Source organism: Gallinula chloropus (assembly GCF_964237585.1).
Source record: "Gallinula chloropus genome assembly, chromosome: 2".
NCBI classification, from domain to species: domain Eukaryota; kingdom Metazoa; phylum Chordata; class Aves; order Gruiformes; family Rallidae; genus Gallinula; species Gallinula chloropus.
Genome location: NC_140086.1, coordinates 65,612,652 through 65,626,572, shown reverse-complemented (window position 1 = coordinate 65,626,572; position 13,921 = coordinate 65,612,652). Strand labels below are relative to the sequence as shown.

At 42.0% G+C, this 13,921-nt stretch overlaps 1 protein-coding gene across 2 annotated transcripts; it reads right to left on the bottom strand.

Moving 5' to 3' along the window:
• Nucleotides 1–5,844: 5,844 nt before the first annotated feature.
• MSANTD3 (Myb/SANT DNA binding domain containing 3) lies at nt 5,845–13,045 on the bottom strand (the record flags this gene model as incomplete). Of its 2 annotated transcripts, none has more annotated exons than XM_084279773.1 (3): nt 13,035–13,045; nt 7,591–8,036; nt 5,845–6,254 (listed from the first exon to the last, which is right to left on the bottom strand). In XM_084279773.1, the coding sequence occupies exons 2-3, from the start codon at nt 8,003–8,005 to the stop codon at nt 5,845–5,847; spliced, it is 825 nt and encodes a 274-aa protein (XP_084135899.1). In that variant the 5' UTR covers nt 8,006–8,036; nt 13,035–13,045. The 2 variants fall into 2 exon arrangements, with proteins under 2 accessions (XP_084135899.1, XP_084135898.1); XM_084279772.1 differs by lacking the exon at nt 13,035–13,045 and adding an exon at nt 10,186–10,239.
• Between the last annotated feature and the right edge of the window lie 876 nt (nt 13,046–13,921).

The window sequence follows — 13,921 nt, the reverse complement described above, 5'->3', positions numbered from 1 at the left end:
GAGGTTGACCATCCAGTGAGATGCATCCACACGCTCTCATGGATGTAGCAGCTTCCTAACCCATGGCCACGAGGTGGGCATTTTCCTGTTCCTTGCTGTGTAGCCAATGCCACCTGGCAGAATGCACGCTGGGTGAATTTCACACCCCTTTCCACAGGGCACAGTGTGTCTGTCTGAATAATGCAGTCTCAGGAAACCGCCCGACTTCAGTTTAGCTGAGTGAGGTCTAATAACTCTGGGGGGATTCCTACTTAATATAGTTATTTTTCTTATTGTCAGGCACTTGGAGCTGTGAATGGTAAGATAGGTGTCCAGAGTCTCAATGGAGAGAAATCAGGGAAGGGGAAGACCATGCTGGGGCAATTGTTTGGCATATGTGACTGACAGCGTTACCTCTCAGGACAGCTAAGAACTGTCTTGGGTTCTTACTTGCTCTGAATACCATACCAGCCTCCATTTCTCTCTCTTTTTTTTTTTTTTTCCAAGTTTCTAATTTGTTCAGAGTTATTAACATGACTGATGATGTAGTGGGATGCCTAATCCCTTCACTATCAGGATAATAAAATGTTCAGAGGCACAGCTAGTCCTTTTCTATTTTACTGCTCTTAGCTTAGGCCCAGAAATCTGTCCAAATTTCTATGTGCACCTTTGGTTTTACATAGAAGAGAATCAAGATGTTTCATGTAATTCCGTTACTGGAGAAAGAAAAACACCCCAAAACCCAGAAAAGACATCTAAGAGGCAAAGTTCTTTCTGACTCAGAAGCACAGAAGCTGTTAATCTGTGACAGCAGAAATGGAGATGACTGCTTACTTTCACTGTGAAAAGACATTATTATCCTATTATACACGGCAACAAATTGTCTTTCTTTTTATCAAATGCACAGAGGTGACCTCTGTAATGTTTTTCTAATTATATTAACAGTTGTTGCATATCATCCTATCATCCCTCTTGTTACCTGCTTTATTTTATTATCCTAAATCTATTAATTTTGGTATGCATTAGTACTTAATTTGCATGGAAATGTTTTTGAATACCTAACTAGAGACTAAGTTCAGGAGGAGGGACGATGTGGGAGTTTACAGCCAACTGCTTTGAGAAGAAACAGAAAAGTAATGTGAAAAGACAGGCAATTATCTTATGAAAACAACTAAGAGGCATCAGGTCTTAAAAAATGAGCTTTGAAGAAGCTAGCTCAAAATATGAAATCACAGGACTACTTGTGAAGAAATTTACTAGCCTGGAATGAAATACAATGAAGTGTTATTTTAAGATTTACATGTAACTTCCCTGCCCCCAAATTAACAATAAATAAATGTGTAGCAGTCAATTATTTTGATGTCATCATTACAAAAATACCTGAAAATGTGATACTGCATGGGTGTGGGGCTGTACAGACCATGACCACAGAGACTCAGAACGAAACTGGAAGCATTATCATGCAAGTGGGGAAGAAGGATGTGAAGGCTTTGTGAAAGCCACCGTAACTAGAACCAGGAAAAAAAACACCCTGAACTGGAAAAGATCATTGAAAAACACAAGTTATCATACAAACCCTTGGGGGACTGCTAGAATTTGATATTGGAAACACACAAGGAAAAAATAGATTATTAAGCAAATTTAGGACAAACCCCTCAGCTGCACTAGATGTACTCAGAAAAGGGTAGCCCTGAGCCACCCTTCCTTTTGCAGGTCACAGGGCTGCACTGGGACTATTTTAGCCCTGCAGTCTGAGCATCAAGCGCAGGCACCACATCCGAAACCTGCTAAGACCCCTTCTCAGAGCACTGGCTGGCCAGGAGGGTTGTGTCTTTCAGCCCTGGCTAAACACATCTTCTCAGTGTTGGAAGAAGCACTGCCAAGAGGATTTGTGGCAAGCAGTAAGATCACTTGCTCCTGCGATAGAGCAGCCTGGGCACTGCAAGACGTAGTATAACAGATTGCAGGGTGGGTTACTTCTTTATCAAGGTAAGAGCCTTGATTTGAGGAAATATCCGTGAAAATCTTCCACTGAGACTCTTCCACTAGCTAGAAAGAAGGAACCCCCACACCTAACCTCTGCAGAACCCCTGGGATTCCTGTAGAATCTGTGCCACTTACACAGCTTCAACACCCTGCACTAGCTCTGTCCCCGATGAATGACTTTGTAGTCACGGACTACAGAATTACATGGGGCAGGAATGGAGAAAGTGCTCTTCTCTACACAAATCTTTCTCTAGAGTAACCTCTCCTCAAAATCCCTGAATATATTTCCGAGCCTGTGCACAGAATCCAGAATATATGGGCAGCTGGGTAGAAAAGACTACCTGTGTGTTCTCTGGAAGGGGAAGATGACGACAGAGGAGCACCTATCTCACTCTCAAAAGCTGTGATATAGGTGATTGGGGCAAGAGAAAGGAAAGAGCAAAACATACAGCTCTGGATGAAACCTACTGCTCCTACTGCTGGTTAAAAACACCTAAGGGGGAACACAGACATAAGGAGAAAAAGAGAAACATACAGAAAAGATTACATGAGCTAACAAGTTAGATGATCTCCAAGGAGACAAAGCACTTGGAACCAGGCTAGTGTTATTTTTTAGGAACACCTTGCCTGACAGTGACAGTTTCTGCTTGTGAGAACAGAGAGGCTGAGAGCAATGGCCTCTACACGTTTGGTATATGTTTTCTCTTACAGAGTTAATTAACCAGGAGTCTTTAAGTCCAGTGTATCTTCTAAGTTTGTTCTTTCCAATAACTTGTATAAAAAGAACAGCTTTAGAAATACTGTTGTATTACATCTATTGGGAATATGCCCATACAGCTTGGCCAAATGGTTAACAGAAAAATACAGTTAGGTGAAGGTATCAGAATGATGTAAGCTAGAAAATTAGGGAGAGGAACAAATGGACATATGGTCTGAGATGGCTGAATCACTGATAAGAAAAGTCGAACAAGAGAAAAGATTAATACCAGAGGAAGTAATTGGGGAAGCAAAAAAGAACAACTGTAAAAGTCACTTTTCTCAAGTCATTTAAACTCCACCACACCAATCACTTTATAAAAAGCCTTTAGATGGAGAAGCCAAAACCTGGCAAGGAGACACAGCACTCCATCTTGTTGATCTTTTCAATTTTTCTGTGTCTACCTACCCAGCCTTACAGCTACCAAGTCAACCACAGACGGGAAAGCAAAAGCCTGTGTCACGAGTGAGCCATCTATTACCTGCACCACAAAAGAATCTTGTATCATTTGTGTTAGGTGTGACATTCCCATTTCTCCTCTGTGCATGTACTGATCATTCTTTCTTATCTTCATCTTGGCTCTTTCCAATTTTTCCCCTGTGATCTTCTTTCTTTTAAATAGAAGCTGAATTTAAAAGATCTATTGTTCAGCCTAAGAACTGTAACTTTTGGTCTCAGGATAAGCATACCAAAATGCAAGGCATTACCCACTTAGTGCAGTCTGGAAGCATGCATACTTTCAATGATTTTTTAATAGAAAAATAAAACATCTTTCATGAGCAATGGTATCACTTTCAGGAGTCAAAAGTACCCTTATCTCACATATCATGAGATTCTCCCTGGACTATTTCATACCTTCTCACAGGGGTATCTAGACCTGGATTGTCTCTCCATTCTTGCTCTCTTCACAGTGCTGAAATTGTCTTTGTCACCTTTTGACACCTTATCATACATGGTTTCAATTTCATAGTTTCAAATTACCTTCCCTTAGAAGCAGTGTGAAAGGAATCCCATCACCAGTTACCAGAAATGTCTTTCCTATTCTTTTTTCTGGATGGTACCTGAACAATTGTCATAACCACTCAAATAACTGACTTGTCTTCCAGACCGCAGAATGCAACCTCAGAACAAAAAGGTCCTCGCTCCTGTTTACTTCTTTCTTTTGCCTCTACTGCTATTATTCTTCATTGTCCTACCTTCCAATAGTGTCTCCATTCAGCAGAAGAAAAAAAAGAGAAATGCCCATAATGACATCCTTCTGTGGGAGTCCTATGCTCCCTTCATACAGCCAATTTATAAGAAAACTGAGTTTGCTGTCAAAAAGATCTGCCTTCGGATTTCATACATGGCCTATTTTTTTTGATCTTGTGGCAGCTCTGCAAATTTTTTTTCCCCCTGCCATATAAAGTAAGTTGCAATAAATCACTCCCACTGCAACTGCTGGTGTTAGCACATTGAAGGGATCAGTGCACGTACCACAGCGTTAACCACAGTGAGCAGTGCTGTGGTTGATAACGGCAGTGCTTGCAAAGATGAATCACCAGCAAGGAAAGCAGTTAAAAAAACAACCCCAAAACAACAAAAAAACCTGCCCAAAACAAAACCCAAAAGAAACTCACTCCACCAGAAAGAGCATCCAGGGAAGAGATGGGAGTGTAACTGGGAATGTATGTTTTGTAACATACTCTAATGTACGTTGCTCACTGTATGGACTTGCACTCATGAATCATGATCTGAAAATACTTCACTGAATAATGGGATACTCGGGTCTCTCACTGCAAATTTATGGGTTTGCTCATTTTTCTACTACTTCAAATGATGGTTGTAACCCTTCCTGCAAAACAGCTTTTCAAATAGCAGAAGTTGTTAAGAATCTTTGCGGAGTTCTGAATCTCACATTTTCTTAACCCTTGCCCCACTAGATGAAATGACTGCCTGGGGAAGGATTACCTTTATTTGTGCTTTCCTACCATCCACTGTTCCATGCTCCAAACTCAGTGGGGACCCTCACATGAATGCTTTCTTACAAATCACATCCATCATCCCTCACTGACAGCAAAGGCAAGAACCACACTACCGTAACACACAGGACAGAACAAAACAGAACAGTGCTTCAAGACAGGAATGATTCCCTTGAACTGGTTCCCACCCTGCATTGAAGGTAAAGAGGGTGAGTCTTAGTCTTTTCTTGCAGCTAGAGAGAGGCTGAAATACTCTACTGTCAAATATTGCACGAGGAGACAGAGGGAGATGTTGCCAACAGGCTGGTTGGCTCGCTACATTTTGAGGGCTTTATGAATTGTTAAAAAGCTCTTCCCTTCAGCAGGACTCCAGGTACACAGCGCTGGCAGCAGCATGGGACTCTCCTGTTTTGGTATTCTAGTTGAATACAAGATGGGCTTGGAAAAGAGAGGAGAAGCACAACAGCTTTTGAGAAAGAAGCCGCCTTCTTCCCCACTTCTTACACGTCAGGGCTCAAACAGCTGGAGGGCCAGTCTCTCCATCAGCCAGTCAGCTGGAAAACATTACTGTTCTTCACAAGCAAAAGGCTCAGTTATCACAGTGGTCCTTGTGCTACTTCCTTCATGTTCACATCTTCTGTGCAGAATAAGTTATGAACTGTATTAACTAGAAACAAGGGTGGGGTTTTTTTGCTAAGCGGCGGTAGAACAAACCAACCGACACCTGTCAATCACCTTTCGTCTCAACAGCAGAGAGGAACTCCAGCCCTCGCCTTCATTTGTGACATGGTAGAGAGGAAGCAATAGAAATCAAAATAAACACTGTTACCTGATTCTTAAAGCTGTTAAGTTGTCTTAAGAATTCCCAAGGTAAGAAGTACCTTAAACTTCAGAAGGATGTTAGGGGATTCTGAGAGGGGAAAATATGTTCACATTTTAGACCACTGTGTGTTAAACAAATCAACTACCTACACATGAACAATACGGTTTTCCCCTTGGTGGACTCTACCACCGTTTCCCTAAATGTTAAGAATCAAAGTGTGTTCCCCATCAGCCGGGCACCTATCCTGTCACTGTACATTCACATTAAGAAACCCTTCTTTCCAGTGCACGTTACTCATAAATGTGCTCAATCAGATTGACTCTCTGCTCCTTTTTGCTCTACGGTGAGTTAGGAAAGGGTCTGTTAAAGGATGACACGGGCCATTCTTTTGTGATGGTCTGCAGTTTTCTCTCCCAATACATTTTCTTTTTATTTAGCACTTCCATTTTTATCCTGTGTTCCTCTTCAGCCATCTCACACTCTCTTTCTATTTGCTGTATTTTTGCCACATGAACTTCATTCATTTGGATTAACTGCAGTTGCAAAATTGACATTTGCTGATGATGTTCTTCCTCATGCATCTTTTTCAGAGCACTTTCCTGAGATGCTTTACTTCTGTAGTTCTTATCTGCTGCTATTCTGACATCAGAACATGAAGGCTCAGGTTGGGAGGTACCTTCACATACTGGGAAATGTACCAGCTCTTTCTCTTCATCACAGAGTTCTCTATTTGAGACAACAAATGACTCTGCAAAACATAAGAGGAAAAAATATTATAGTACTCCCTCCTTCTCCCTCAAGAAACAGGAAGTTGTGATAATATACTTATTGTTATATGCACCTAGAGCTTGTGCTTCTCTGTCACAGTACAGGAGTCACTACGTAACGCTCTGTTGCAGAACACTAAGGCCATAGTGACCTGACACAAACCACTTTGGGCTCTGGTGAGAGACCTCCACAGCTATAATGGCAGCTCAGAATATCCCAAAGCGAATGTAGACATTTGTAAGCGGCCATCTAAATTTAGGTGGCTGGGCCTGGAGCTAAACCTTAATGCAGCCGTTTGAGCCAAATCCGTGTGTGACTTCCAGTATTTTTATGGAAGATCTGAGTGCCAGATGAAGAGCTGCATCAGCATCGATACCGAGAGATTGAGGAATACTGGGAAGAATACGACTTATTCCTTCCCTATCGCTACTGTTCATGCTGTAAGGGCAGTGGTGTATATATTTAGGAAAAAATTACATTGTTCTAACTTTGAGAAGGTTCTACTAATTCTACTGAAATAAGATAACTACTCATGGAATAAAATAGTAAGCACTGCAACTAAGGGTCTCAAAATACATTGCTTTACAAATCCCAGTTACTATTCATGGCAAATATAATTACAAAAGAGATGTAAGAATATAATCTAACAATGTAGTTACTCTTGTCTTCTGAGTAAGGGCAGTCTTCTATGTGAGATCGTGACAGAATAAAGTCTGCAAGAAACCACTGTAGCCACCCTCCCTTCTGGTTTTGAATTATTCCCTCTGTCCATGTTTCCCAAACAAAGAAGAATGTAGAGCTGAACTTTTTCAAAAAGGCCATTCTCCAATATGAACTACAGTGTGAAATATGGTTCCACGTTCTTTTTTTAGGTCTTGAAAACAAAGGAGGAAAGGCCTACAGGGAAGTCTTGCAGCAGACAATTGCGTATCAATTTGCTGGTGGGAGGGGGGTGTATTTATTTATTTTATATTTTCTAACGCTCAGAAAACCTTTTCCCAGAGAAACAATACTTAATAAAGGATCAAAATCTCTTTGTGAATGTTTTCTGGAAAGCTAGGAGGATAGCTTGTAATGCTTGCCACAAAGTAGCAGATATACCAGAAATTGATGAAAAAAAAAATTGAGTAAAACCTCAGTTTAACTCTTGGGGCATTGAGAAATACATCAAGTCTTGTAGTATCACAGCTCTGAAATTACTTTTCTATAACCAGCAGTCACAGCTAAGTGGAGAGATTTAGACTGCTGCAAGAGAATAACTGGCAAAAATCACATACAGTACAATACCAGTCGCACCATTACAGTAACATTTATACCTTGACTAGAAGCATCAGGCTGATATTCACCATCTTCTTCTGGTGGGCTCTGCAAAAAGTACATTTGCTCAGGCATTATGCTGGCAATCTTCTCTTTCCCTATGATGTGAGTATTTATAAGTGGACTAATACTTCTTTTTACCTTCTCCCGCCTTTCATGTGCCATTATCTTTTTTGTCCGTGCCTTGATATTTTCCCAGCATTTCTTTAACTGTTTGAAGTCTCGCAGGGATACACTGGGCTGGGAGTTGTATTCATGAGCCAGCGCTTGCCAGGTACGTTGTTTCAGAGCAATAGTTCTTGCATCACTCTTTTTACATTCCAGCACGTATTTGTACTTTTCAACTAATGCAAGCAGCACGCTCTTCTCCACTTCTGAGAAGTATTTTGCAGGCTTTATTATTTCGTTTTGCATTTTCTACTCTTTCTCCAAGAAGCCAAAAATCCTAGGAAAACAATATTGAAAGGAAAAAAAGCAAGCATGTATTAGAACTGGTTACAGTATCAAGAAACTCTGTTTTAGCAAATAACTCCTAAGCATAGCTTCTGATTCTAATGCACTTCATTTCCTGGAATTTCTTGTGAACAGTTCTATAGCACATAATGAAGCATTGGGATAAGCATTAGTACAATTATATACTGTGTGCTATTGCCACTTCAGTGGCTACACAGTTAGAGAAGTAGTATGCCATAATGAGAAGCTTCTTGTCTTTGTTACATATATCTTGAAATAAAATATTCAGTATTTAATTTACTTAGTAACTTCTTTTTAGTAACTTCTTTTCCTACTCATTGTAGTTTGCTACACCCAGAGAGTTCTGAAACCCAGCCCTCCACAGCTTCAGGTTTTTTAAGTCAAAAGCCACCTTCACCAGTTTTGGGCTTCCTTTGCTATATAAAATACCCTCTCTTCTGCCCCTGCTGACTGCATGCAAGTAATTTCTGCCTTCTCCCTACAACATTTGAAAGTTGTATGAGATGTGACAGTAAGAAGTTATCTTTTAAAAGACTCTTGTTGGTTTGCTTCTCCCCAACACTCTGCCCTCCTTGACTGACATCTCACAGGCAGCAGGATCCTGAAGCAGTATTACCATACAGAGAAGATGCAAGAGTTGCAAGAAGACATGAATTAATTAAGGAAACTAACTGCTCTGAAGGCACAGTTCCTTCATGTCCTTTACTGCTGACTGTGTGTCTTCCACTGCCAGTCACTCTCAGGAGTGAGCAACCAGGCTGAAGAGTTTTGGCCTCACTCATGATAGCCATTGCTACATACTTGCACCATGTCAATGGCTGCCTCTCTTCTCAAGCCTGGGACTTACGTATACAACGGGAAAAGGGCACCTGATACCAGGGAATCCTTATCCATAAGAAAAAATGAATAAAGCAGCATTTCCTTAAATTATTAACACATGACTGTGCTGCAAAAAGTATTTTTTTTCTTTAATCTTTCCACACTTCGCTCCCCATTCCCTCCCACTACAACTGCATAGCCCCAATTACTTTTGCACTGTGGGCAGAAACTTGTCAATAATTCAGTAGAAAAAAAAAAAAAAAAAAAAGGAAGCAATGCTGTCTTAGCTCCCATTTCTTCTGGTTTTAATCCCAAAACTCAGAGATTGAATGTGCATATAACTAGTTCATACTGTTAACAGTCTAGGATTCTCCCCAAATTAATTTTCCAGTACTTTACCCATTGTTTCCACTACTTCACTCATGGTGTTATTTAAAGATTCAAGAGAAGTCATCATCAGACTTCCTCTTTTTTTTTTTCCTTAACTTCACTGCACTAGCCCTCTCTTTGTGCCATTCAAGTAGTTCCTTCACTGCAGAGGTCAATACAGTTATCATCACCTCTTTCAGTGAAGGTAACCACTTACATATGTAACAGGCAAGCTAATAGCAAAATGAGAAACCAACTCTGATGGAAGGATAGGAGCTTTCTCAAGTAGCCCATAAAACATGGCAAAACCCAGCAAAACAAAGAGGAGTCAAAGAACAGAGGAGGCAGTGGAATAAAGCCTATATAGAATAGCAAAACTGAAACAAAATGACTAGAAGTAACAGGTTTAAGTATGTTAAGTCAGCAGTAGCAACTAAGTCCTACCCATACTGGAAATGGGGCAACAAACATTCAATTTGTACTTTCTGCTGCTGCTCAAGGGGGTAATCACCAGGCATGTACATGGACAGCCAGCACTGGCTAGTCACAGTTCTGCCATCTCTTACCAAATGCTGCTGTCACGAGGACATGGGAGAGATGCAGTTTTTGCAGCCAGCAGGATTTAGTGGTCAAATGGAAAGAACCAGAGGAATACAGTCTTTACTAACTCTGCTGCTCGCAGAACAACTACTTTGTTTTGCAAAAAAAAAAAAAAAAAAGAAAGAAAAAGGTGGCAGCAGGGAGGGGGCTGAGTGGCTGAGTCTAAGGAAGACAGTTCCCTGATCCAACATTTCCTCCATCACGCTATATCAAGTTACTACTCTCTGTTAAAAGTTAGTCATGCCATGTCTTGGTGACATGAATTCTTAAAACACCTATAATCCCACAGAACAAACTAAGTGTATGTAAAAAAACTTGCAAGTATCACATACCAATCATTATAATGTCTAGGTTTAACAGAAGAGAACATCTGCTTCAGAAGTTCCTTAAATAAAAAGTAAATGCAAATAATAAACAAAAGTCAGAAAATGGACATCCTAACAGATACTGAACACTGGCCAACTTTGGTCCATGAAACAGCTCTCAAAACATGTAAAAGAGACCTATAATGAAACAGACCCTATCTACACAGACTTTTATCTACTAATCTATTCTACTTAAGTACTTATTGTACCATTCCACACTACAGAGCTACTTTGGACTGCTGATGAAATAAAATTATTGGGACTAAATATTGATGTTTTACCCTCTCTTAGCTCAAATTTCACTAAGGAACAGGATGAAAAGCCATCCCGCCAGCAAGTGATAAGATTCAATAGCTTATGACCCTAAAAATAACAGAATCAGAGACTCCATATGATCAGAAAAGGCTGATTCTGCCTTCCACTGATGCATGTAAGCCTTTCTAGCTTTGAAAAAAGCTAGAGAATCTGAGACCAAATCTCAGACCAACAATCATGACATTTGCATGCAGAAAATCCCTTTCTAATTAGAAAAACAATGGACTTTCAAGAATTTTGGAGACTAAGTTCAAAATGTTAAACTGGGACTTCTGGAATCCAGGTGCTAAGTAGTATGCTACACGGACTGGCAAAGATCAACTGATATCAGTTAATATTTAAAACATTTCCAAATATGATTTTATCTATAGTAGCAACCTCTGTACTAGGATAAAAGCTCATGGATGGACCACAGCAAACCCTTCAGTATCACTTTTGTACCACACTATAATTTATTACTGTTAATTTTACTGTGGTGACATCCGAGATCCCAATTCATAAGCTCTAATACTGTATATTTAGGAACAGAAATGTAGGTCCTACTCAGAGAAGAATACACAGTATTAGTCTTCTCTGCCCCCATACGAATTTCTAACTTTTTTTTTTTTTTTAACTATGCATATCCACAGTACTTGTGTCCTTTCCATGAAAAAGCCAGGATTATGACCTAGGATAAGAACTCAATAACTGGCGTAAGCAGTTTAATGCACTCACTATGCAGAAGAAAAGAGTTCTTGAAGATTCTTTTCAAGTTCTTACATGCTTAACGTGCTTGCTTCAATATATTGAAGCTCATTTTCAATTAAGTGAACAGAAAGCACTCTTGAGATGTCAGAGAACATAGAATACAGAGAAGTTGCAGCAAAACACCACCATATATTTAGATTCTCCTCTTTTTCTTCATGTATATCATCACCTTCTAGCAGCCTGCTGGCTCCTCTGATGAATGAGAGGTAGAACTCCCACAAGCCAAACCAAATTCCATTTCAAGGCTTAAAGATCCTTCCAGGACACACATCCAAAATATAGCTTAGCATGTAGGAATCTGTGCTGAAGGAAAGCATTTACTGCGTACATATCAAACGGGATTGATCTTGGAATGTGTAGGCACATGAGGACAGTTAAACAGTAAATTCAAAGAAACAAAGAATGGAAGGCTTCTCCCGCTCTTGCAGGTGCCCAGGTGCTAAGACACGCGCAGTAAGGAAGTATTTTATGTTAAATATTGTCTTGGAATGGCTCAATTCATAAGTTGCCTTACAACAAATCATTGTCCCAAGTACTTGTCCTACTTTTGTCATGTTAAAATAACAAAAATATATCCCAACTCCTGCTTTTTTACTTTGAAATGTTGTATGATATGCTTCTTTTAAAGGCTATAAGGGATGCACTGTGATTTGCTGAAGGAATATCTTGACAAAAGATTACACAATTGAAGAAGTGCACATTTGTTCATAAATATGTATTGTTTTGCTTGCACACACCTAAACATACACCCAAACTACAACCAACTCCAAAGAATCTCATTTAAAAACAAAAAAAACCACTTCAGTTTAGCATGTATCAGTATTTTTAGTCTCTGAAATGGTTTTTTAGGCATAAGAAAATGCAAAGAGAGTTATGGTGGAAGACTTAACCAAACTTTAAGGTTACCCTAATCAAACCTAAATAAAATGGTTTGCTGGCAAAATACAGTAATGTATGGTATGAAAATGGAATTCGTTTACCAATATCCACAGGAATACTACCAGAAGTAGTTATATATTGAAAAAAAAATCCAACTTAAATTGAAGATGAAGCTTTAAGCATAGTCAGTAATTAAAAACGTTGGAAATCAATAATAGTTCTGTCCTTTCCATCCAGTGTTTGAGGGTGAAAGAAAGGCATGGGAATGGAATGACCCAAAGCAGTCACAACAGGTTTTTATTTCATCTGAATGGCAGAACCAGCAGTAAACAGCGTCCTTCCTCCTCAAATGTTAGATTTTCCTCACAGAGCTTCCCACCCCGAGTGTTCCAGGCCTGACCCTGTCTACCTTGAGACTTGAAATCACTGGGCAATTAGATGCGTAGTACAAATATCAATTATATCTGTCTGGAAACTGTATATATATGTGTATATATATATAATCAGATTTTAAAAAAACCCAAACCTTTGTATGCTTCTCCTCCCCCATCCGTTTTAATACAAGTAAACAGTTATCACGGATCATTCAGCAAATGAACAAAATCAGACGTTACTAAAACCGCACGGTACTTTGCCTAAATTTCTCCCGGCAGATTTTATACACGTATAAAGGATGGCGTATTTTTTAAAATGGATACATAATGTTACACTATATATTATATATACACACACACAGAGTTACATTTTAAGCGGGTCATCCTGCTACCTATGGAGGACATCCAAGGCAGTTTGTGCAAAGCAAGGTAATGGACGCAGGTTATTCCGAACGATTGTCTGGCATTCGGTCAAAAATAGGGGTAAAACAGGAATCCTACCAGGCTCCCCCGCACCCGAACTTCTCAAACATCAACTCGAGCTCGGCTTTATGTCCCCGCTAGCTCCTCTTCTGCCTGAAGGAGGAAGGAGAGCAGGTCCCGGCTCGACAAAGGAGAGCGCTCCACCCAGGGCGGGCATGCAGGCTGCGGCTGCGGCGCGGATCCGGGGACATCTGCCGCGGCGGGAGGAACGGCACACGGTCACGCTGTCACCCAGCGCCCGCCGAGACCGCGCTCTGCGGGGCCGCCGGGGACAACCCCACCCTGCAGCCCCCCCGGTTTCTCCCCGCTCATAACAAAGCGCCGCGGAGAGCGCCGCCGGCTCCGCTCCCCCTCCCCTCCGCTCCGCTCTGCTCCCCTCCTCCTTCTCCTCCCCACCCCCGCCTTCCCCCGCGCTGGGCGGCCGGGCCTGCCTCCCTCCCTCCCTCCCTCACCTCCTCGCCGGCAGGTCGCCGGCGCTCCTTCAGCTCCCCGCAAACCCCGCGCTGGATTTCCGCCCCTTCCAGAGCGCAGGCGGCGCGGCACCAGCCTCTCCCAGGGGAAGGGCCGGGCGGCAGAGCCCCGCCGTGCCGCGGGGAGGGACCGTCTCGGGGAACCCTGAACCTTCAGGTGCGGCGGCGCTGCGGGGCGGGGGCTGCGCCGGGGAACAAACACCCCACGGCGGCTGGGAACAGGGTGGGCAGCCCCGCCCGCGCCCGGCGCGGAGCCGCCAGCGGAGCTGCCGGGCCGCACGCCGCGAGCGCGGCACCCCACGCCCTCTTCCCACGCGTGCGGCGCGGCACCGAGCTGGGCGGGGGGCTGGTCCCCAGACGCACCGCCCCCCCCCCCCCCCCCCCCCCCGGTCCCCGGTGCAGCCGCAGGCAGCGCCAGCTCGGGCTTTACCTCCG